General features: G+C 49.6%; 11 protein-coding genes across 11 annotated transcripts; 5 read left to right on the top strand and 6 right to left on the bottom strand.

Moving 5' to 3' along the window:
* Nucleotides 1–1,321: 1,321 nt before the first annotated feature.
* Nucleotides 1,322–2,155, bottom strand: Z519_04248 (uncharacterized protein; the record flags this gene model as incomplete). Its single annotated transcript, XM_016761994.1, has 2 exons — nt 1,322–1,920; nt 1,978–2,155. The coding sequence occupies 2 exons, from the start codon at nt 2,153–2,155 to the stop codon at nt 1,322–1,324; spliced, it is 777 nt and encodes a 258-aa protein (XP_016622332.1).
* Nucleotides 2,156–2,894: 739 nt separating this feature from the next.
* Z519_04247 (uncharacterized protein) lies at nt 2,895–4,456 on the top strand (the record flags this gene model as incomplete). Its single annotated transcript, XM_016761993.1, has 2 exons — nt 2,895–3,078; nt 3,129–4,456. The coding sequence occupies 2 exons, from the start codon at nt 2,895–2,897 to the stop codon at nt 4,454–4,456; spliced, it is 1,512 nt and encodes a 503-aa protein (XP_016622331.1).
* A 2,974-nt stretch (nt 4,457–7,430) lies between these two features.
* Nucleotides 7,431–8,037, top strand: Z519_04246 (uncharacterized protein; the record flags this gene model as incomplete). Its single annotated transcript, XM_016761992.1, has 3 exons — nt 7,431–7,586; nt 7,646–7,860; nt 7,920–8,037. 3 exons carry the CDS (start codon nt 7,431–7,433, stop codon nt 8,035–8,037), a joined length of 489 nt encoding a protein of 162 aa, XP_016622330.1.
* Nucleotides 8,038–8,361: 324 nt separating this feature from the next.
* On the bottom strand, nt 8,362–9,039 carry Z519_04245 (uncharacterized protein; the record flags this gene model as incomplete). Its single annotated transcript, XM_016761991.1, has 1 exon — nt 8,362–9,039. The coding sequence occupies one exon, from the start codon at nt 9,037–9,039 to the stop codon at nt 8,362–8,364; it is 678 nt and encodes a 225-aa protein (XP_016622329.1).
* A 447-nt stretch (nt 9,040–9,486) lies between these two features.
* Nucleotides 9,487–9,738, bottom strand: Z519_04244 (uncharacterized protein; the record flags this gene model as incomplete). The annotated part of the gene is made up of 1 exon (XM_016761990.1): nt 9,487–9,738. One exon carries the CDS (start codon nt 9,736–9,738, stop codon nt 9,487–9,489), a length of 252 nt encoding a protein of 83 aa, XP_016622328.1.
* Nucleotides 9,739–11,455: 1,717 nt separating this feature from the next.
* Nucleotides 11,456–13,296, top strand: Z519_04243 (uncharacterized protein; the record flags this gene model as incomplete). Its single annotated transcript, XM_016761989.1, has 6 exons — nt 11,456–11,465; nt 11,588–11,782; nt 11,842–12,137; nt 12,189–12,395; nt 12,450–12,961; nt 13,017–13,296. The coding sequence occupies 6 exons, from the start codon at nt 11,456–11,458 to the stop codon at nt 13,294–13,296; spliced, it is 1,500 nt and encodes a 499-aa protein (XP_016622327.1).
* A 446-nt stretch (nt 13,297–13,742) lies between these two features.
* Nucleotides 13,743–14,511, top strand: Z519_04242 (uncharacterized protein; the record flags this gene model as incomplete). Its single annotated transcript, XM_016761988.1, has 3 exons — nt 13,743–13,922; nt 13,979–14,129; nt 14,201–14,511. 3 exons carry the CDS (start codon nt 13,743–13,745, stop codon nt 14,509–14,511), a joined length of 642 nt encoding a protein of 213 aa, XP_016622326.1.
* Nucleotides 14,512–14,546: 35 nt separating this feature from the next.
* On the top strand, nt 14,547–14,793 carry Z519_04241 (uncharacterized protein; the record flags this gene model as incomplete). The annotated part of the gene is made up of 2 exons (XM_016761987.1): nt 14,547–14,635; nt 14,682–14,793. The coding sequence occupies 2 exons, from the start codon at nt 14,547–14,549 to the stop codon at nt 14,791–14,793; spliced, it is 201 nt and encodes a 66-aa protein (XP_016622325.1).
* Nucleotides 14,794–15,457: 664 nt separating this feature from the next.
* Nucleotides 15,458–16,897, bottom strand: Z519_04240 (uncharacterized protein; the record flags this gene model as incomplete). The annotated part of the gene is made up of 6 exons (XM_016761986.1): nt 15,458–15,499; nt 15,557–15,604; nt 15,691–15,826; nt 15,881–16,189; nt 16,243–16,662; nt 16,734–16,897. 6 exons carry the CDS (start codon nt 16,895–16,897, stop codon nt 15,458–15,460), a joined length of 1,119 nt encoding a protein of 372 aa, XP_016622324.1.
* A 642-nt stretch (nt 16,898–17,539) lies between these two features.
* Z519_04239 (uncharacterized protein) lies at nt 17,540–18,769 on the bottom strand (the record flags this gene model as incomplete). The annotated part of the gene is made up of 1 exon (XM_016761985.1): nt 17,540–18,769. One exon carries the CDS (start codon nt 18,767–18,769, stop codon nt 17,540–17,542), a length of 1,230 nt encoding a protein of 409 aa, XP_016622323.1.
* A 727-nt stretch (nt 18,770–19,496) lies between these two features.
* Nucleotides 19,497–23,239, bottom strand: Z519_04238 (uncharacterized protein; the record flags this gene model as incomplete). Its single annotated transcript, XM_016761984.1, has 15 exons — nt 19,497–19,620; nt 19,696–20,036; nt 20,089–20,357; nt 20,403–20,529; nt 20,582–20,690; nt 20,753–21,144; nt 21,185–21,437; nt 21,488–21,713; nt 21,764–21,978; nt 22,034–22,361; nt 22,421–22,618; nt 22,672–22,840; nt 22,890–23,050; nt 23,112–23,141; nt 23,200–23,239. The coding sequence occupies 15 exons, from the start codon at nt 23,237–23,239 to the stop codon at nt 19,497–19,499; spliced, it is 2,982 nt and encodes a 993-aa protein (XP_016622322.1).
* Nucleotides 23,240–23,827: the final 588 nt, after the last annotated feature.

The following is a 23,827-nucleotide window of genomic DNA, read 5'->3' as shown; positions in this document are numbered from 1 at the left end:
AAAGAGGCCAGAGTCCAGTCAGCTATGCGATTTGCTCACTTGATCACCAGCACACTCTTCCTTTGCGGCGTGACAATGCAGAAGAAAAGAAGCTATCCACGGAGGACAAATAGAGGCCAAGGGAAGTCGGGCCATGCCCACCGCCGCCGGGCAACAAGGGAGGCAAAGAAGGCCGCTCTACCTGGTCGTTGTGGCTTGCTACAAAATTAGGTAGGGCAAGATGTGTCTGTCTTGGAGCCACGATACCTCGTAGTGGGCGGGGGGGAATGGACCGGCTTCTGGGGAAAAGCTAGGGGCAAAACGTGGACCGCCATGTCTCCTTCTTTCAAAGTAAAAGGAAAAAGGGAAAAAAACCATATGTTGTTGCACGTCACACGGATGTCTTTGATGCCATCCTCACCGATTGCTGTCCTCTCCCGAATCACAAAAATGTCAGCCGCTGTCAAGTCTATCGTATCCATCTATGATCGGCCTATGCTCCTTCCGATTGGAACCGTGGTAATGGCGCAAGCTGGAATTCGACAGATTCTGTGTAAGGGGCTTGTAGTACCCTGCGGTAACCTGCAACCGGGGTGCGGCAGTATGCTGCGTGTTGTCGGCAAGCCCGGTCGTGTTAGTAACTTGGTGTCACCATGGTCTCAGACAAGATCATCCTGGTGCGGAGGAGAGTATTCAAACGTCAACCTAAGTCTCCGAGTTCTCTCCTCAGGACAAGGATGCCGAAGCGCCGAGTACTGGAATTCTTGTCGCCCAAATGACTTGAACTGTGGAGTATAGAAGAGACGAGACGGGGCATCAGACACCACTGAAACCAGGGAAACGGTATTACTTCCTTCGAGTGTGATTCGTGATGACTGGCACGGTCTTGACTGCCTAGAGGCGAGGAGTTGTTCAAGAGGTATGCGGGCGGCTAGCTGTATCATGTAGAAGCACAATCAGTGCGTGGTTGATGAAAAGCGAAGCTGCCTGTAAGAAGAATACCAAGAGTGGTCAGGTACGCGCTCATCACTGACAAGCACGCCAAGCACAGGTCACGGGCCTCGCACCGCATCTACTTCCTCTTTCCTCCATTTGGATTTTCCTCCTTTCTTTTCTGAATCCACATCCGCCGACAACAAAATGCATTACTTATATCGCCAGTCTCGGGCATCTCTCCATGCTGAGGTTGTTTTCGCGTCGAGCGCAGATTGATACATACTTCACCTCTGGCTGGGCGTCTGGGGCTTTAGAGATCATTTTGATCTCCATGGGATCTGGAAAATCACAGTCGAGGTTACAGAAGATGTCTCCCGCGAGTCCCAAAATTCTATTCTTTATTGTCTCATCCAAATCGCCTCTCAACTTCTGTAAAGATCTGAGGCGTAATCTCGTCGCTACTATTTCCCTGCACTTTAACTACTAGGTCTGGATCCCTGTCTCGGTAGAAGTCGAGCAAAGTCTGACTGGTTTCCTCAAACTTGGCAAGTCGCCTCCTCCAAGTGGCCTCACTGTCGTCATCTCTTTGCATTAAAGGCTCCCCTGTAACGTCGTCCTTGCCAGGGACCTTCGGGTCATTGAATCCCACGTTGTACACTCTCCCGGACGCCGCGTGTATCCACCGATTCGCCATGCGCGACAGAATGATATCGGCTGGTGTGACCAGTTGTAATACCAAGTTTATGGGTAGCAGATGTGACAGAGCTTTGGCCTGGGTTGCTGTACGGGGAAAGCCATCGAGGATGAACGAGGTGTTTGGCGAATTGGAAGCGTGCACAACCGCGGAGGCAGAGCCATTTCCCCTCTCAAGAGCTGCAATTATGTTCTCATTGGAGTCGGAAGCGTCAAGCCACTTCCTCGAGGTGAGTTCGTTGAGGATGAGATTTAGGATTAAGGGGTCGGGCACAAGGCCACCAGCTTTCATGTAGGCTTCGGCTTGTTGACCTGTATCCGTCTCGTCAGCGGCGGTGGAGTAGAATAAGTTTCAAGGCAAGTCCCTACCCAGCGTAGTATGTTTTTTGACATTGTCGCGCAATAGATCTCCAGTCGCAATTGAGCATAGTTGTGGGAATCGCTTCATAAGTCGCTCAGATTGTGTGCCCTTTCCAACGCCCGGAGCGCCAACCAGAATGATTCTCGCGGCTCGTTTCAGCTTTCTGGTAACGGTTGCGAAAGTCATTGTAATCTGTACGGAGAAGGGAACGGGTGCGTGACACTCAGGCGCAGCTGTCAGGGCAGTAACGCCCGAATCAAGTGCCCATCATGTTGCCCTGAGGGGATGAGAGAGCTGCTATCGCAAGAGACGAGGATGAAGGAAAAACCAAATTAGACACCAGTGGAGATACCAGGAAAATCTGCCTCCCAAGAGAAGTGGAAGAATGGAAAAAGAAGTGCAACTTGAAGGAAGAGGAGAAGCCGAACTAGGTAAAAGAAGCACCCGAGATAGCGGCCTAGGATGGTTCAATAAGCCGAAGAATCAATAGTTAATGATCGTGGGGAAACGCCCATTGAATTTCGAGGCTCGGGTCGCACTGTGCCGATAAGGATTTAAGAGGTTTCCGCTCGCCCATTGTGCTGCTGGGCAGCCGACTGGTGGAGTTGGCACAAAGTACGCAGTACCTATCATGTAGTATTCAGAATGCGAAAGCCTGAGACGCGGGACGTTTGTGTGGTGGCTCCGTTGTACGGAGTACCAGTTGAAAGGGTCTTTGGTCTGCCTGCCTAGAAGATGCTCAACAAAAGTGTGTCCGACATGTACGGAAACGCATAAAAGATTTTCCGTTCCGATGCTTCACGACGCGTGAAATGGAAATCCGCCCGGCCTCGACGCGTCTCTCCCCGCGATCATTGCACACCCTGCACACCTCAATCCTCCAACATCAACCTTTCCAGACCTGGAACACGCACCAAGAGACGAAATGATGCGCTCAGAGCCACGATTCGACCCAAAGAGGAAACGTATCGACCACAAGAAGACCCAGTTTGCGACTGCATCCTACAAAGAGATTGACTATTCCCACCGGCTTTCTTTCTACGATGTTCCTCCCACGCAGGAAATTACTCTAGAAGAGTTCGAGACTTGGGCTATCGACAGGTTGAGAAGTACGTAGGTTAGAAATCTCTAGATCGAATTGCCACTGACCAGGTACAAGTCCTTGCCGAGATCGAAGCTTGCTCCTTCAGAAACAAGTCCCAAGATGAGACGTCTGCTCATCTAGAACCTTTGCTCAAGAAATACCTCCCCCTCTCATCCAACTCGGCAGCTCGGGGGGGGATTCTGGACCAAAACTTAAAGAACCAACGACGTAAAGACCATTACTCCCACTATATTCTCAGGCTTGCCTTTTCAAGAACAGAAGACCTCCGCAGACGCTTTGCCAGAGTCGAAACCATGCTCTTTCGACTTCGCTTCCAGTCAGACGACCGAGATGAACGTAAAGCCTTTGTCGATGGTTTAAACATGCCTTGGGAAAAGGCCCAAGAGGAAGAAAAGAGAGCACTGGGCGATCAACTTCTGGCGGCTACACCTGGTCTCCGGCGTCTTGAAGGAGAAGACTTTTTCAAAGTGGATTGGACTCGTGTACCAGACCTCGTCGAGCATCGAACAGTCCTTGTACGCAAAGGCAAAGCATATGTCCCCATGCGCGAACAGGCCAGCATGGTGCTCACTGAGTTCACAAGTCGCCTCGACAAAGGTCTAGAGCTCACGGCGCGCAATCTGCCGCGACTCGACGAAGATGACCGCCTATCTCCCATTCTCGACCACCTTTCTAAAAATTTCGCAACTCCCGACGCCGGTTACTCTGACTCGGACTCTTCTCTCGCAGGCGCTGCCATTACCGCGGCAAACATTGACAACCTCTCACAGCATTTCCCCCTCTGTATGAAACACCTGCACAACACACTCCGGAAAAATAGCCACCTGAAGCACTATGGTCGACTGCAGTACACGCTTTTCCTCAAGGGCATAGGGCTCACTCTGGAAGATTGCCTCATCTTCTGGAGGCAGGCCTTTAAACTCATTACCGACGATCAATTCAATAAGGAATACCGCTACAATGTCCGCCACACATACGGCGATGTAGGCGGTGACGCAAATCGTCGTGGGCGAGGCTATTCGCCATATTCATGCCAGAAGATCCTCACGGAACATCCGCCCGGCACGGGTGAAGCCCATGGTTGTCCTTATAGACACTTCAGCGTGGACAATCTCACGGCCATGCTTCAAGCCACGGGAGTTCATGATCGCGAGGTTTTGAGAGTTGTGAGGGAAGATGTCGAGAAGAAAAGATTTCACATCGCATGTAACCGTGTGTTTGAGTGGGCCCACAAGCAAGAAATTAAGAAAGTAAAAGAGGAAGGTATATGGGGCCCCGCCGAGCTGGAAACGATTGTGCATCCGAATACGTACTTCAAAAGGAGTTATCTGTTGAAGAATCTGGGGAATTCAGCAAAGCAGGATGTCAAGATGGAGGATTGAAGTTGGGGCTTTTAGGCGATTCGAATAGGCGCATTAATAAGGCAACGCTGATTTCAAAGGGAATGGGGTTGATGAGATACGCACCGTAACCATGACGCAGGGGGAGCGATGACGGTTGAATAGCGTCGCGGCTTCTAGTGACTGACATGTTGCTTTCTGTTTTTGAGGCCGTGGTCATGCATAACGCCAGGTGTTCAGAACCGTGGATTACTTGCAACGGGCACAGTCGTGATCTTACCAAAGACGAGGTGCATTCGTATCAGCGAGTCCCCGATAACATTACACGAGTCCTCTGTAAAGAGCAGCCTATCGCCATACCTCAGTTATTTCCCTTTCGAGGCAATAAACATCGACATGTATCGCAGTTGATCCCAATTTTGTGTCCCACCCTTCCAGTTAGTAGCGCTGCAACGCTTACATATCGGAATACGAGGACGGAATATGTGGTGTCTTTACGGCAGCGAATCGGCGGATCGCCCTCCCCCCGGCAAGGAACGCAGCTCGCATTTTAGGACACAATCAAAATGCCATCAGGACGTGGGCATTAGACTGGACACCCGCCATTTCGGGCATCCAGTTCGTATCTTCTTTCGCGGATCAAGTGCCAATGCGGACCTCAATTAAAGCTGCATTTCTTTCTAGAAGGCCGGCTTGGGTGACCACAACCTTTACCCTGGATGGGACATAGACTATAGTCGGGACCAAGTATTTCATAAGAATATCGGTTTGTTGCTGCAAAGCTCAGGGACCTTCTTAGAGAGTCTCTTGCTAAGGCTTCCTTTGGCTAGCCCACATCAGGTTCAATCCGTCTTCATCATGTCCATCCGCCCAGCTACCAGATTCGATATACCGATCACGGCTGAGATATATGTTGCAGCGTTCAGGTCAGACCCCTTGTTCCTATTCACGTTTCCTCACGTGGAAGAGCGTCTAGGAGCATTCATTCAGGCTGCCAGAGAGCCCCTCTTGGTGGCTTAGCACGACTTCAGCCAAGTTCTTGTGGCGTCGTACAAGACCAAGAATGAGGATGAGCGGAGTGCATTGCTGTACGATGGGCAATCGAACAATAATGAAACGGAGACTCTGACGGGTTTCCTTTAGTGGGAACGTGTTGGGAAAGAATGGGAGCACGTACATGGAATTTGGGGAGGGTGGGATCGCCGTAAGGTGTAGTTTTCCCGCTCAACATCATACCTTTTGACTGTTCCAATGTCAGGTCTCTTGATAAAGCATGCAGTGTCGGCTTTTGAGTGTTCACTGATATACCCGGCCCAACAAAGCAGCAGCTCGTCGAAACGTGAGAGGACCCAACGCGATCAATATCTGGGATTTCATGCCTCGTATCCGTCCTTTCTGCAATCACTTTTTCAGTGCACCTCATCGACAGATACGCAGGTCAGGGAGGTCATAGTTGTACATCCCGATTATCAAGGCAAAGGGTATGGAAGAGAGCTTGTCGGCAATGGACTGCTTAAAGCAAAAAGCGACCCAGCAGGAGCGTTTCCGGTTTGCGTAATTGCTGCAGATTGCAAGGAAGCCTTCTATCTGAAGGTCGGTTTCAACAAAATAGTTTGGATACACAACCAAAACCGTCAGCAAGGATGGCAGCAACAATCCATCGAGGGAGAATATGCTTGGAGGCGGTAGCGGTTTTTATGGACGAAGTTAAATGAGGACTACTCCGTACCATGTAGAGTAACGAGAGTGAGGCTGAAACCCCTGGATCTTGACCTCTTTGCAACGTGCAACATTGGATGGCAGATGTGCCTCCATCTACCCGGTACCGCGTAGAACAACGGAGTTAATAGCAAACGATGCAAACGAAGTAAACTTCCCAAATAATACTAGTGTGATCGTCCATTATTCCTTCAAAGCGGTGAGACGCTGTTTTCAATTGATAGCCAGAAATCATTGAGCCGAGTCACGGAGAAGGCGTGAACGTCGGCAAAAGATTCTGGAATTTCCTCCACAGTCAGGAAAATCTAGAAAGCTGGTCAAATTGCAATAATGCTGCTCCAATTGCAGAACCCATATCTTAGCGCTACTCACCAAGGGGCAGATTGTACTTGCGATCCACAAGCTCCCAGAAGTCGTCCAGCGCAGTTCGTAGCCTTGGTGGGGGCACATATATGGGAATTGGGGACATTTGTGCACTCGAAAGATGCCGTGTATGGTAAGCATCTTCAGTGTTCAAAGCAAGTTCCTTGAAGCGTGAGATCAATAAAACCAAAAGCTTTCCCAGGCCAGCTTTACAGCAAACTAGAGCAGGATCTACAGTCCTCTGTTGTGTTGAGCAGCCGTAGCATTGCCAGGAAATGTCTCTGAAGTAGCTGGGCTGTGAGCCTACCGTCGGAAGGACAAGAAACTCCCCGTACATAACGTGGGAGCCCGAGGTGCGCTGCTGGTTGAGCGCTTGCTCCGTCCGGGGCTCCAAAGCATCAGCACGGTGCCTTGATACATGCCCACAGTCAATTCGCGGCAGAGTGCCAGACCGCCTGTGCCAGAAGTAGTAAGTCAACTTCTCGCCCACACGACAGACACTGACAACTGGTGAGAATGTTGAGACATGAGGTTGCTCGCCAGGCTGGAGTCAGTCCTCATTGGGACTAGATCATAGAAACTCTTGGTGTTTCTTGGCGTTCTTTCGGCCCTACATTGGATTGCAATCACCCACCAAAGCTGGACCTCTTGGACAGACCAAAATAGCGGCCCGACCTTGTCCTTTTGTCCTTTTTTTATTTTTATTTTTTTAATAACAAAACCCTACTCGTATAGGCCGAAAGTTGGCCCTAGAGAATGAGGCCTAATCTCGGGCCACTGCTCCTTAGGATGATCCAGCCACATCCCGAATCTGGGGTCCCCGGGCTTGCGCCTCCCTCCAAACCCGCAGGGTAGGGGCTGTCAACATAAAAGCGGGCAAGCCTATCGTCGAACACATTGGGCCCGCAATGAAGCAATTGCAGCATCCTTCAGTATGGATCCTTCCAAAGAACAGGGTTCTCACGACAGAGTCGAGGAAGTCGAGTCGCCCATTGTTATCGACCAAGGTAACGGCGCTGTTCTTCTCGATATCAGCCAGGGCAAGTCTGAACATGGAGCTGCGAATCTGAAACTGGGCAAAGATGGACATGTAAGTGGGAGCATTCGAGATCAACGCTTGTGCATGAACCTCAAACTGACCATCTCCAGACGGTACTAATTCCACAGCCGTCGGACGACCCAAATGATCCTCTCAATTGGTCAGACCCGAAGAAACATCTCATCCTCGTCACAATAGCCGTGGCAGCCTTTCAATCGGATTTCCAGACAGCTCTTGGAGTTCCCGGTCTTATTGCTCAGGGAATCGAATGGAACCTCAGTCCGACTCCTGTCAATTATGCAGGAAACCTGAATGTTCTCATGAAGTACGTCGAGGATTGTGCCCTTTGCTTAATTTGACTTTATGAGCTGACGCTGTTCAAAGTGGCAACGGTGGGGTCTTCTGGATGCCGTTCATATGCTTCTGGGGAAGAGCTCCCGTGCTATTCTGGGTCCCTTTGGCCAGGTATCAGGCCTCGCTGCCGAAGACGAAGTCATGTTAGGTGCTCGAGCTAACGTCGATGTTCAGGTCATGTACGAAGTATCTCTGACGAATTTGGTCATCCACCTGACCACGGATACAATTCAAAGTTGCTCCCTCCTACACTGTAACAGGGATTACAAATATTATATCGACTTGATCTCCTGGAATATGGTAAGGCGCGGCCCATTTTCGGAGTATTAGCGGTCTGCGATCACATACAGAAAAACCAATTTGGCCGGAGATCATCCCCGTCGTTCGTGGAGTGACAACATTTGCTCTGCGTTCTTGTCCAAGATGAAGAACCTATCGCTTCGAAAATTGCAGGGAGAGTCCGCTGTATGTCTCAATTCGCAAGGCCATAGACGAAGCCGGGCACTCTGGACCTAGCACCAATCTCCTTCCTGGTCTTGATTCGCCTGACCTCCTCTGCCGACAGCCCTTCAGAGCCGTCCTCTCGCATCTTGCTCAAAATTTCGCCCGACCACTCGTCCGGGTCAAAGTCGGTCCCAATGGGATTTGAGATGAACAGTGGTCCTCGCATGAATGTGTCGGCCCCTTCAGAGGTATCGAAGTTGTCAACCTGTAGCTCTACCTTGTTACCATCGGGGTCCCGATAGTATATGCTGGTCGTCATCCCGTGGTTCACACACCAGAGCGGAGTGATGGATTTCTCGCGCTCTTTCAGAGCTCGGTATGTTTTTGCGAGGTCGGTCAAGGTTGCATGGGTGTATGCTGTGTGCTCAAGGCCTGCTGTGAAAAGGCGCGCCTCCTGCGGTGTGGCTTGGGGCATCTTTACTATGGCGATTCGATGGTGCTCAAAGTCGTATCGTAGCATTGAGAATTCTTCAGCTTCGCTGATGACCTCAGCTTGCAACATATCAACATAGAAGTCCACCATAGGTTTGAAGTTGTCCTCTGTTGTTCTTAGCACGACGTGAGCGAAAGCGATGGGGCTCGGGTGGCTCTGCTTCTCCAGCCCAATGTCGCCGTTGGTATGGTCAGAGGCTGTTGGGATCGCCATGGTAAACCTTGAATGAACGCGAAGCGTGCGATGGTGTGAACATGGTTCTCGGTCTAATCAACGTGCTTGAGCGTCTTGTGGCATGTTGAAAGTCTCGGCCCGACAATTCGGAGTCAACAGCTTTCTCGAAGAATAGTTTTCAAATGGTGGGTCGCCCGAGATTTAATGGTGCCGCGATGGAAGTGGATAGGGAGACATTGTGATATTGCTGTAATGGCTACATCTAGACTAGCATTCGTAGAGCAAAAATGTTCCAATGGCCTAATACACATACAGGTAGAGCCACAGCCAGGTAGATAATCTCCAGAATCTTTATTCAGGCCGGGAAACAATAGCTAAGCGCGAGGATGTATAGTACCATCAAGTGTGACCGGAACCTTTGATATATTATACTTCATATTCTCGAGCCCAGCGGAGCATGCCCCCCAAAAATCTGCCCGTCACTACCTACGAAGAATTCATTCCTGGAATGCCAGTACCTTCAAGCTTCTTGTCACAAATCTGGATTGCCTCTGCTGGAATGGGCACGGCAACCATCCGAGCCCATGCTGTGGAGCTGACGTTCCTCCATGCGTGATTGATGGCCCGTTGTATCGCCGAATCGCCACGGTTGAGTATGCGCTTCTCCCCTGAATCCAAGATCAACTCAAGCTGTCCTTCGAGGACGACATTGAAGTTCAAGCTGATAGTGCGGTGCATGGATGATGTTTAGCCAGGTGGCAGATCGAGAATGCGAAATGGAACGCCATTCTGAACAACGATTCCCGGCGGATTATCAATGAGATATTGATAAGACCGTAAGTCCTGGTCGAGATTCAGGTTGACGGGAAAGTGATCAGTCCCGTAGCAAAACATGATCCTCGAACCATCTGGCAGTGTTCGAAAGGGAGAATCTGGGGAAATTTGAGGGGTGAACACACAGCTTTACCGCTGTCATTATTGGTGGTGATATATCTCTTTGGTGCGGAAAGGTTGCTCGTGCCCGTCATGGTCGGCCTTGGTAACTTGAAGTATCTTCCGCAAAAACCCCCAGTGCTCAATGAAAAATGTTTGGATGTGAGGTGGCGCGCTTTTGGGTTTTGATGTTTGATGGAGTTGGGAAAATGTCTACATTCCGTCCTTAAATGTTGAGCGCTAGCAAGATGCTCATGAGCAGTCCCGTCCACTGATCAATGGAGAATCTGGGTAACCTGTATTTGGAGTCGAATTTTGGCAAGGAACTTGGCTTAGCGTCTTTGAAGGGTTCGGGTCAGGGTGATCAAAGTCTATACTCGTTCACGTGGAGACAGTCTCCTTGCATTTGCTCTGTACCAAAAGAGCCGGGAAGTCGGATGCTTAGATTAGTCTACGGGCCGAGCAGAGGAGAATTGGGACTCCATAGTCCATACAGAGCGAATCTGCTTCGATCACAAGAGGAACAGGCAACGGTCTACCACGACCAGCATTGAGTCAAATTGGGTCTAATATCATGGTTGCTGTTTCATTTGGTAGCGATTCTCTAGTAGAGAATACGCGTTCAAACTATAATCATTCCTACTGGGCTGTCCCGCGGATGATTGCATATCAGTTATCGGCTGGATGTTGCCTGAATACGGGAAATCTTATAGCCAGTGGCACGATCTCGTCTTCGGCGCCTGAAGTGAAAAGGGATTGGGCACGCGTAGCTGCTTGTTGGAAGTGCTCGCTCAAAAGCATGAGTTGCCCGGAGTCGGAGGGTTGAATCTATGTCATGGCTCGAGGATGGAGTCAGACTCACAATTGAAGGTTACTTTACAACAGCAGTTGGTAGCAAAGGAGGGTTTTGACGTGAAGTTCGCAAGTAGACTAGGTTCTCGGTCGCCTGCAGACAGGACAACTTGGGTGGTTTAATATGTGGCCCAAGAGCCCCTAGCCAAAGCCTCACCAGCCTGAACCTAGGTAACTTGAACCCGGGGGGGGAGCACCTCCCTCGGTGCCGTGCAGAGCATCTCCGCATTTCTAATGTTCGCCCCGTCCTTGGTGCATCCCTCCATTACCTCGTTACATACTTCCCTCTCATCACTAGCTGGAAGACATTAGCAACAGTAATGTAGATATCATGGCAGGCAAAGGCCAAACTCACGTTGAAACTATCCCATATCCAAACAGTCGAGTGTCAGAGGGGTACATGACGCCTTCCACAATCTCGATCAAGTTCTTTCGTTTGGCAGCGCAGACTTCTGGGCTCCTCACGATGGGCCCTTCAGCGCTGGAGTGGACATCTTACCCACTCTACACCGGCCTGAAACACCCTTGCCCGCAAGCGCGAGCAATATTGCACGAGGTGGTCTCTTAACTGACAACCAGTCAAGGTCTAAAATGGACTGCTCAGTCGCGGCGGATGCAAGCGGTGCAGTCGAACTACACGAAGGACTCCCGAGTCCATTTCCATTCGATAATGTCGAAACGTAAGTTGATCGGACATGCAATCCTTTCATTCATCATGGTGTTGATCTCGTCGACAGTTAATCTCGAACCATTATGGTGCGTGGGTATTGCATCGACTATGAAAGCTAAATTAATTTAGCAGGCCCCGGGTATTGGCTTTCCATCTGTTCAGGTCCCGGACGTGCTTGGATTCGCAAACGGATCGGATCAGACGAATTCGAAGAAATTTCCGAGGAGCTACAAGACAGTTGGGCGAAGGCATTGAAGCTCGAACATAATGAACCTGCCTCGAAGTGTGCCGAACCGGAGCCTCAGCTTGCTTGGAAGTATTGCAACGGTATGATTTGCACTTGATGGCAAGCACTTATCATCCGCGCGGATACTAATGGTGACTAGCTTATTTCGAACGATCAGTTGACGGCTTATTTGGTGCCGTGTATAGACCAGAATTCGAGCGATATTTACGAGCGCATCTCTCTGGCAAGCTCGACTACAACGACTCTGCTTGGTATGCACTTCGCAATGTAGTGTACGCCGGTGGTTGTCGGATATCGCGCTCTGAGGATGCAAGTGCCAATTTTGTAGGTGTGCAAAGGGAGGCATGGGGTTATTTTCAAAATTCGCTTTCCGTACATAGCGAGCTGTTACTGACAAGACCATCACTGAGGTCTGTCCGAGCATGGTTAGCAATGGTAAGATTTGGTTCCGACGACCCGGAGGACGCTAATAGAATCCCACGTCAGGGCCTTTTTGCGGATGGCTTAGCAAGCCCGGCTCTCAGCTCTGGGCTGGTATCTAACGCAGCATTGCTGGCTCAGTCACTCGGTCTTCACCGTAAAACAGTCGAAATCGGATCAAATAGAGGCTCGGAAGCACTACGGCAGACATGGCTCTTCTGGGGAGTGTACTGCAGCGAAAAACATATCGCACAAAGGTGCGGTCGTCCCTCTGTGAGTTGAATTATCCTCCCAATGCACCGTTCTACCCGCTAATAAACTCGAAAGGTGATCGATGACGACGATATTGACTGCGATATACCCTCCATATTGCAAGCAGCAAGCAGTACCGAGCCAGAAATGCTCACATATACCATCCAAGCTTGTCAGATTTATGACCAAATCAGCAAAGAGCTGCTGGCCACCCAGGCACTTCACGAGCCTCCTATGAAGATGTTTGATCTTGTTGCGCACTTCGATACCCAGCTCAGATTATTCAAAGAGGCGCTACCCCAACAGCTTCGACCTGTCAGCTGTTTGAAGCAATTTCACATGCCGGGCACCATCAGGATGTTAGGCCTGATGACGACTCATTGCTCTTTTTACGACCTTCTCATGCTTGTGCATACTATATTTGCGTACCCGTGGATCATCGAGTCGTTTCCGAGCAGTTTAGACGCCAGCCTCGCTGTCAAAGTCAAGACACAGATTGCTGTGAGCTCACAAATCGTTGCAGACGTTGCACGCAGTCTTATAGTCATCGAAAGGAATTTGGATATCGACAGAGCAGGCACTCAATCGTGGGCGTCCATACCTTTTGATGTCTGTTATTCTCTGCTGACACTATGACTATAGATTCATGCTCCATTTTCCAATGCATACCTTCGTTGATCTATTTGTGTATGTTAATGCAAATCCAGAAATGCCCTCTGTAAAGTCGGACCTTGCGCATCTGGATGTGGCCGCAGTGTACTTTGGGCAAATGGAGTTTGTGACCGGATCCAAACTCAGGTTTCCATTGCACGCGACATTGCAGCAATCGCCCGAAAGGTGGTGGACGAAGCTTCAGCAGCGAGCTTGTCAGACGGTCCTGCACAGAGCCTTGGTGAACCGCAATTTCATCATGCTCCAGTAATATCAAGGATGGTAAGTTGTGCTAGCAAGGGCTTCTTGTGCATATTCCTCGCGGAACAAACCCAGAATGTCCACAACCCGCTGGTCAACGAATTCGATTTTGATTCCTGGATACCCTGAAAGACGTTCAGCGCGTGGTCGGTAGCATAGAACCGAGCCTCGTTCCTGTCATCCTTATCCTCTGCAGCATCGGCGCAGTCTAAACTCGGATAGGGCTCTTCCACAAACCGCAACACGAGCCGATTTACTAACTAGTCCAATCACTAACACTTCCGAGCACCGAAGCTCATTCTTTCACAAGCTGACCCAGATCTTTGTCATTCAAAGTATAAATGTTTTCCGGTCACGCAAGTTGAAATCCCCTTCACACAAGCATCCTTCGACAGCCTCGGCCTTCGCAATTTACAGCCTAATAGGTAGTTCCAAGCTTCGGCCCTTGCCATAAGTATGACGTCCAGATTCACCAGACTCATCCGGTTCGAAGATCCTCAAGGGAAGACTCATTATGGCGCGGCCGGTGCGGATTGGAAATTAAATCTTCAAGGTCAGACGCTCCCAACATATGATATCTCTAGTCCTTGGGCGTCCGAGTTTCCCTTGTCTGGCCAGAAGGCAGAAGTGGCCAAGGTCAGATCAGTTCCCTCCTATTCACTGAGCTTTTGTGAGTTATTGACTACCGATAGATCTTGAGTCCACTAGAAACAATACCGTTGATGTTTGGGATTGGACTGAATTACAAGTCGCATGCTGAGGAAGCCAATGTATACATTGCCTCGCGGCTTTGCTTTGGCTCGCAGTTGACAGGTTTAGCTTCCGATTCCTTCATACCCGGTGGTATTCACGAAGTTTGGTGGTGAAGATCCCCGCGTTGCTCTGTTTCTAATAGGGACTGACTTTGAGTCCAGACGTGCTTACGGGACCTTATCAAGACATTCCAATACCTCTGGTGGCTAAAGAATTGGACTATGAAGGCGAGCTTTGTGTCGTTATTGGCAAAAATGCGAAGAATCTAACAGAAGACGACGACCTCTCCGAGTACATACTTGGCTATCCTACCGGCAATGATGTTTCCGCACGCTTCTGGGCATGGCAAAAGCAGTCTGGAGGCCAATACGGACATTCCAAATCATTTGACCAGTTTGGGCCAATCGGCCCTTTATTACATCGCCTGCAGCTCTCGGAGATCCTCAAAACTTGTGTCTCAAGACCTGGGTGAATGGCGAAATCAAGCAGAATAACAACACTAACAACATGATCTTCGACGTCGCTGCTGTTGTTCGCCACATGAGTCAGGGAATCACGCTGAAAAGGGGTACAGTCATTATGACTGGGACTCCGGAGTGAGTAGTTCTATGGCCACTTCAGGAGCCGTGCTGACTACTTCAGTGGTGTTCTTGCGCGCGAGAAACCCCAAGTCTACCTCAATTCTGGAGATCTTGTCGAGGTTGAAATCGAGAAGATAGGGAAGATCGCAAACAAGATGGTCTTCACGTCGTAATTCGTGAAGGCTGCAGCTGAAGCTAGATTATCCAGAAATTTGACATAGCCAATTTTCGAGAACAGCTTAGTTGATAGTACGCTACCTTGTAGATTGACGCAAATATGACGCTTGAAAACTGCCTGAAAACGAGTCATTCGATTGAAGAGAAGCTTCGGTGCGAGACCTTGACTTCGGGTCGGTCGGCTCAGTCACTTTTGCCCGGATTTGCTCTCTAATTCGTGTAAAGATTAAGATCTATCAGAATCCTTTCTGTCGGCCCTTCGCATATGGATAGTCTTGATCAGATCAATGCAAAACATTCTCCTGTTAGCATTAGTTGCTTCGAGGAAGCGGTTGACTCCCCAAGCCTTCAAGCTGGGCTTATCAACCGTCACTAGTTACACGGTCTACCTCGAAAATTATGATGGGACGGTGACAGACCAACAGAGGAACTCTGAGAAGTGCCATTTTTGGATAACAGGAACAAGTCATCACATATCAAGTGTTTCAGAGCAGCTCCGAATCAAAAGAATGGAGAAGAAAACTGTAGAATAGCTCGAAGTATATATTCTTGTTTCAGTCACTCTTCTCTCTAGCTAGACCCATCAAGCCTTGCAACCTCAAGCATGTAATATTATCGTAGTGCCGTTTTCTTGGATCGGCTTGATGTCCCAAGACTGAGTCATATCCACTGAGTCATATCCACGGAGAGATCATCTGGAGCCTGAACCACAACCGTCAGATGAACGATCCGCATGATACCAGACAGCGCTGTTCTTACCTGAAAGTATGCTTTTGCTGTAACAGGGTTACGCGCAGCCTCCGCAATCTGTTGCAATCCAGGATCAAGCATCAGTGCGTCATCTCCCGGCAGGAACAGGCGCTTCAAATTGGCCGTCGAGAAGCACCAGTCACCGTGTAGTACTTCTCGCGCCGTTTTTGATCATATTTGTTCAGAATGTTTATGGTGGCGAGCCCTTCGTGAATTCCCTGGAAGCAGTCAACCAGGCTGCCAATGTCTGCTATTCCACTGGTCAGGCCATATCCGCCCCTGCTCAATCAGTCAATTACTTTTGCGCCCCGCGAAGCCACTGGAGGGTCTCACATCGGGTTGTATATATGAGCGGCGTCTCCAGCAAGGGTCACTCGCCCAACCGTCATTTTCTCAGCGCAGCGCTGCTGGAGCTTAAAGGGGCTAAATCTTTCAAGCTCATAATCTCCCGGCTGCGGATCCCCGGGAAGAATCTTCGCAAGTTTCCCAGCGCAGCGTGCTCGTAGCTCCTTTTCGTCCAAATGGCCTGGTTCCCCATATGAGACTCTCCAAACGCCAGGGTCGGCCTCAATTTTAGCCTCCACAAACCAGTATTCTGGGTCAATCATCCAAGATATATCGCTCCATCCGTAATTTTCCATCCTGTTGTCAGGGAATTTAAGCTGTACATCTTTAGTCTTCCTTATTACTTCGACATGGCGGTCTCGACACGTACATTTGTTGCCACAATTTGATGCTCCCATGTGTGGCCAGGGAATCTGCGGCCGAATAAGGCTCTCCTGACACCGCTCTGCCCACCGTTACATCCAACGAGGAAGTCTGCCGTGAAGGTCTTTGTTTGACCGTTGTGTTCGGTTGATATGATGACTTGCTCCGCGTCTTGTGTGAGTCCTGTAAAATTGTGCTCCCAAAATACTTTGGCCGTGGGATACTTCTTCAAATCTTCGTAGAGAAGCATGGATAGCTTGTCCACCGGCAGTATTGCAAACCGATCAGTGTAAGTCTCATCAAAGCAATCCTTTAAGCCCGTGATCCATTCGCCGCTGACCTTTCTCCAGCAGAGCTCAATGCCTTTTGCTCGAATTTGATCAAGAACTCCTGCGCGTCGGAGACCTCTAATGTGGCTGTCAGCTTGACGATATTTGTCGGGAATTTATGATGGCTCAATGTGTTGTCGAGAGCATACCTGACGGCGGAAGGTCCGTAGGCCGCGCCTCGTGGTCGCAAATCGACACCTTCTCCGACATCTAGAAGGTCGACAGGAACGCCTAATCGTGAGATCAAAATGGCGGCAAGGAGCCCAACAGGTCCAGCTCCGACAATGGCGATCTTGTTGATTTTGTGACTCATTGTCACACCCCATAGGCTCAAATCTCAATGACACTTCTTGTTTTTCAGGTTCAACGCTACAATCGAGTGATGAATTTACGAACGGGAAAAGCACCAAGAAGCCGATTTCGCCTGGCGCGTTAAGAAGAGCTGCTCAGTCATTAGAAGTTTTAGAACAAGCCAGTCTTCTTGAATCAGCCGCCACACTTAGAGATTGCTCCCGCATCTGTGGACACTCTGAAATGGACCGTGATAGCGTTGCATCCGCGTGCATCTCGCGGCCCTCGGTGGTCTCAGCTGATGTTTACGGTCCGGCAAGCAAATGAGTAGGTCAAAACATATGGACATGTAATTGCTCAGGGAGTGAAGTGGTTTGTTGGGAGCAATCCAGAACCGTGCTACGCTGCTTAGGGGTCATGAGACGGGTTTGAAGGTAATACTATATCTTGTCCTATGAATATACCTTACCGGCCCGAAGTTGTACATTTTGTATACTCCGTCAATCAGACGGCCCGACATTCGTCTGTACAATGTGGGTGCTGCCACACGGGGCCTGATCAAAGCTCTGTCGAAGTGGTCACTATGTATCTCTGTCCTAGACTGCTAACAATTGACGCCGACTCTTGGAGTAGATTTGGTCACTATTATCCTGTAACTTGTTGACTATAAGGTAGAATGCAACAAGGCGCCGCGTCTCCAGACAGATCTAATGAATAATGTGCTTCGAATGTCGCTCGTTGGATCCCCTTCCACAAGTAATAAGTCTGCACGAAGTCCCTCTTGGATTCGTCCTCGGTCCTTCAGGCCGAAGCAACGGGCTGGCACACTTGTAGCTGCGCGTAATGCCTCGGTTGGAGTGAAGCCAGACTGCACCAGCAGCTGTAATTCATGATGCACGCTAGCACCGTGAGCAATTCCAGCAAGATGAGGCACCGGGAAAGAACTGTCTGTGCCAACCAGAATATCGATTCCGGCTTTATGCAAGTCCGCCACACTCTTCAGCACGATGTCAAAATCCCCGTCAGGAAACGTGCCCATGCTGCCTTCAAGGTGAGTGAGCCAAACTGGAGGAAGCTTGGCAGACACCCGAGGATCCGCGGCGAGATCTGTAGGTTTCTTTCCCAAGATAGAAGCATTGAGGCAGAGGCAGGGCGTGATGAACATGCCTGTCAGTTTCTCAATAATGGTAGAATCCGCGCCACGGTCGACAAACAGATGAGACAGTCCGTCGATACCCACTCTTGCGGCCTCTTCTGCAGCATCGTACGTCAGGGCGTGCGCGATCGCCAACTTATTATAATTATGTGCTTCCTCAACTGCCGCCAATATTGTTTCCTGGGGCAAGGTTGGAAGGCCAGGGGATCGGAAGACTGAACCTTCTTCGATCATGATTTTAATGTAGTCCGCACCTTCTTTGACACGCTGCCTCACAAAAGCGATGGCCTCATCTGTTGTTCGCGCATTTATGAGCAGTGGATCACCTGGCGAACTGTCAGAATGATGCGGGAAAGCCGCTGACAGATCGAGGTTTTTGGTCAATTGGTTGGGATGGCCATCTGGCGGAGTCAGGCCATAGCTCGCAGAGCGTAGATCAGCAAGGTCGTCCCTTTCAGAAATTTCCCTCCGCTGGCCTATGGTCCAATGCCCCATCATCTCTAACTCGGTCGTCACCCCAAATCTGAGAGCAAGCCCCAGTTGTGGAACTCCCGTGTGGACGTGGGAGTCAATGAGCCCCGGTAGCAGCGTACATCCTTTGCCATCAATAACTACTGCTCCTTCAGGAACATTTCCTCCAACACTCGTTATCGTCGGGCCAGATACAACCACTGTCGTATCTGGGTGAATAGTTTCACCATCAAAAACTTGAACATTCATGATTGCTGTGGAGGACATGACTGGTACTGCTTCCCTTGCTCTCATACACCGGGTTGAACAAGCACAGCTGAAATATTCAGGATTCTGATATATCTTTGACTTCTAAATCGAGGAGCCCTCCGAGCTTTTATTAATTCGCAGAGCAACGCCCATGAGCCTAGCATTCTTGAGGCGGGGGAACGGACGTAATTATCCTCCTGATTAATAATGCACTCTGTAGATAATTGAGTAATTGACCATATGAGAGAATTGTATGGAGATTAACGTCAGAAAATCCCTGGATATAATTGACTGGAATTTGTTTCCTGATTGATTTGTTCCTTTCTGTACGATTCTTGGGTTACCTGAAACATAGCAGAGATGCGTTGGTCTATGGCTTCAGAACTTCTATTCGAGTTCGACTGTATAATTACTCTAACTTACTTGCCTTTGCCACCTGTGGGCATGAACTGCCCTTCAATTTGATTCAGCACACTTGGCCCGAGGCAGTTTAAATCAAACAGCACTGGTTCTTCATTGGCAGCATTTTGCTATACTCAAACATGCCCGTCTACGATCTCATGCTTACTGGGCCTGCGGTGGGGTACATCTCGGGCCGCAGCTTATGACCAAGTGGGGCTTGCCCTATGACAAAGGAACTTCGGGCCGAGCGTACAAAAGCACTCAGAGTGAAGGTCAGGGTGAATAACACTCTCACCTATAGCGCGACCGGTCATAAAAGCTGCTTACGTGACCCTCTTTGTTATCACACCGGCCGAAACTCCTTGGTCACCCGCTTGGGCTCGTAATAGGGTGTTCCCAGTGGTATGAAGTCCATGTCGTAACCAAACTCTCTGGGGCCGCCAACTTCAACCCCCTTTGGGGTATACCTAAAATGATGTCAGAAGATAGAGCCTCAGTCGATATTCATAGATATGACTTGCCAGTGCGGGTGAGCAACAAACGCAACGACACTAACCCGGACACCGTATCTTAGATCTTGGGTTCCTAGAGCATACCCGTCTGATCCAATGAGCGATATCAAGTCTGGGACTGTACAGAGAATTTCTCCCTTGGTACCGTTTGGTGCATCTGGCTCAATGAGCTCTGCGTAAAGATACTCGTTCTGGAAAGGTAGAACCATCTCACGCGTCTCCGATGAGGCCGTGTCTCCGTACTCCAATTCATCGCTACTAATGGGCTTCAGACGGACTGTGCCCTCCGTGTACCCACCAGCTGAAATATAGCGATTGACCGAGACAATCTTCCCGGTATATAGGATACGACCTGATGGGTTCGCTTCGACCTGTGAACTGTCAGTCTTTAGTCTTCCGCAGAAATGGGAAAAGACGTTTTACAATGGCTTTTATGATATCAGTCTTCTCTTGCTTAGCGAGATAAACGGCGCGGCCGATATACCATGCCAGCGAAGTCGTGCCTAATGTGGCCATTTCCTTCGTATCCTTGACAGACATGGGTGGATTAACTAGTTGTGAGAATAAACCAAGTTCTTGACCAGCCTTGCGATGAATCTTCTCGAGCTTCTCAGGAGAAGACGCCTTGTGGACTGTCACGACATTGCCCATGCCATCACTTTGTGTGCAAGGAGCAAGAGGAAAACCGAATACTGGACCGAGTCAACGATTATTCGAGACCAGATATGTGTGCTTACAGGCTGGAGTGTCCATTCCGATCCTGGGATAGGCTCTTCCCATATGATCACCGTCTATCGTTGGTATGCCGCCATAACTGTTGGCAACGAGAAGCGGACGGATGCCGTTCATTCCTCCAATTTCGAGCTGTAGATGCGGTCAGTCGCAGGTCTTGCGGTACCACATTGGCTGATCATACAGCTATCTGAGCACTCATCTTGATCCCAGGGAAACAACTCAGTAGAGCGTCCGTGGCGTCAACCGATTCTGTACCGCTGGGAATACGTTCGAGTGTGACTGTTGGAGCACTGTGGTTGTTTTGAATGTGGTGAGTGTTCGTCATCTCAAGCAGAAAAGCGATATAACATACCCATATGATATGCTACCGAGGACATATCCATCGTCTGGCAAAGTCTCAACATCAACTATGGGCAAGCGTTTGCCAGCTTTGATAGCTGCCCTTGCGGCCATATAGCACATGTACCCAGGGCCTCCACCACCGCAAGCCAAGGTACTGCAACCAGTCGCAAGGAATTCACAGTCGATCTCGGATACCCACCATGTGCCATTCTTGTCGACCTCAGGCTTGTATTGTCGAATGTCGACTAGTGCTGAAGGGCTGACTAAGAAGTCCTTCGGATCCTTTTCAGCGTTCGTCTTACTGGAAACTCTCTCCTCGAGTACTTCATGAAGTGCTGCAAGGTCTTCAGTGCCTTCACTGGAAATATAATGCAAGAGGGCTTTCTGGTTTAAAGTGCCGGCCTGGCCACCAATTGGTTAGTTTGCGTAATGACAAGGAAACATATTGTCGACTTACAGCTCTGACAACGATCCGTGAGGCGCGCATCTGGACGTATTGCAAAGGCATGTTCTCGATGGCGACGACGGTGACGGACTCTGGATCTGCACCAGAGTCGATGGCCATTTTCTTTGCTTCTGAACAGACTTCTTCGACTACTTTATCCTCGTCGAGACCTTCGAGAACTTTAACAACGTCTATTTGCCCGGAGATTTTTGCGATCGCTGCTCCAACGGCGTTCGCACAGTCATGGAACCTAGCGATGTCAGCGGAAAACTGTAACCATACTTTCTCGGGTCGACGCACGGTGGGCGGATGATTTGTCCCACCCCGTCTAAATCATCCATATGCACAATGCAGCCGCCGCCCACAAGGATCACGACAGCATCTTCTGCACTCAACTTCATAGCGTCAACTGCATTTTCGAGTATTCGTTTTATACGATGCCGTGCCTTCATGAGGATATCGTTAGGAACATCCTTGGCTTTTGAGGCATCTCCAATCTCCGCGTGGCCACTTGCAACAACGATATCTAGGAGTCTACATTAGTATATTGACTTCACAAACAGTTGAAGAACATACCTGTCGTTGTTAACGTCTTACCACCAAAGACCAAGCCTTCATTGATGAGTCTATGGCCAGCAGACTCTGGTCCTACATAGACCTTGCCGTCTCGCTCCTCAATTTTCGTCCCTCCTCCAAGAGCCACGGATAGTACTTCAGGCATAGAGAAGGCGCTCCGAACACCGCCAATCTCTACCCATGCACCAGCTTGGCGGGGGAAGCCAGATGGCAAGCTTTCATCAAGACGTTAGCTAGTGCTATCAGATCATGACATGGTTCGAGACTCACAGTGCGCATACATCAGTTGTGGTTCCTCCAACGTCGGCAACGATAACTTGTGCATTTCGTATTTTCTTTTCCTCAGTGTCAAGACCAGCCAGATAAGCAGCTCCAGACATGGAATTAGTTGGACCACTCGAGAATGTCTTGATAGGACATTTCTCTGCAGCGTCTGCGTCAATGATGGTGCCGTCGTTTTGCGTCAAAAACAGTGGACAGGAAAGACCCAATGTTCGTATAGCCAGTTTAAAGCCGCGAATAGTCTTCCTAGCAAATTTCAGAATCGAAGTATTGAGAATAGTAGCGTTTTCTCTTTCGAGATAGCCAAGTTGACCGACTATACGAGAATTTAGCACACAGCAAAGCAGGACGAAGAATGGAGATAGAAAGACTTACTGTCTCTAGATAAGACGACGTCTGCCTTCGGTATCTCCTCTTGAATTATCTGCTTGACTCGTGCTTCGTGTTTACCAGAAATGTCAAGAGGCGAGAAAACTCCAATCACAGCAATGTCAGTGAGTTCTTTCTCCTTCACAGTCTGGCATTCTTTTCGCACTTGCGCCTCGTTTAGAGGCATTATCTCTCGGGTATCGACTGGTAGCTGTAAGCAATTTTTTGTGACGGGATCATGTCACCGAGAGACTTACATTCAAGACCGCCGTCCAAATAAGCGACATGGCCGTTCATGATGCGGCTCAAAATAGGTGGAAAATCCATAAATGGGGGGTTTTCCTTCGTATATGGTCCACAGACTCTGAAGACGGCGACCTTTCTAAGATTTCGGTCGTCCGCTTGTACAACAGCGTTAATGAAATGCTGAGGATGTTAGCCTGTGAGAGGGTTCTGATCTGAGACTCTGGCTCACCGTTGTCCCGATCATAACTGCAGCTACAGCCTCCAGAGGAATGCCGCATTTTGATATGGCTCCCTCAATCGCTTTTGTTATACCCACAGTCACATTTGCCGTTGTCGGGGTCTTGAATGCACTGCGAATACCACGATCGGGCAAATGAGCCTCGCCAGGATCTATCCAACGCTTTTGTAAGATCATGTCACTTCTGATGGTAATGGGTAGTCATTGACATACGAATGATGACACAGTCTGTATTTGTTCCTCCTGCTCACAGTCAACGGCCGTCCGGGCTATGATCTGATTGGTCAACAGGTAGCCTTACCAACATCGACGCCGATTCTGTACACTTTTTGTATTGCCATTTTGGTGTGCTGTTTGAATACTCTTCACAGGTCTTGTATTCAAATTGGAACCAACGATACATATGTTAAGCTGCCTGAAGCTTCATCATGCCATTGTTGAGGATCTGGTACTGTACCTCGGTTTTGGAGATCCGCAACCACCACTTGACGCGGTCATGGTCCCGATATTACTGTGGAGCAGATAACGACAGTTTCCAGAATTGCATGGTAGGGATCCGCAGTCTGCCGTGTGCCCGTCTGAGACGTCCACCCAACGAACTCTAGAACTGGAAATTGTGGACCCTTGTCGGCGAGAGCTTCCTATTTTGGTGGCTTATCTGAATTGGCGTTTCGGCCTTTTCCCGAACCCTGAAAGCCCCAAAGACCCCACAGAGCAATGCCTTTTGACCCGCCGAGCGCGCCATCAAATGGCGGGGATATCCATTCGTGATCGGCCAGGCTTTCCCAAGCTAACGCCATCAACGAGGCAAATCCTGTGTTTCCCTGATAAACCATGAGGTTCGAGGCCCTGCCTTCGGAGCCCTCGATGCTGTTATCAACCATTCTCCAGGCGCAGAGAGGTATATAGTGAAAGCACGAGGTCTGGTG

This window comes from Cladophialophora bantiana (genome assembly GCF_000835475.1).
Source record: "Cladophialophora bantiana CBS 173.52 unplaced genomic scaffold supercont1.5, whole genome shotgun sequence".
NCBI classification, from domain to species: Eukaryota; Fungi; Ascomycota; class Eurotiomycetes; order Chaetothyriales; family Herpotrichiellaceae; genus Cladophialophora; species Cladophialophora bantiana.
This window is presented reverse-complemented; position numbering and strand designations above follow the sequence as displayed.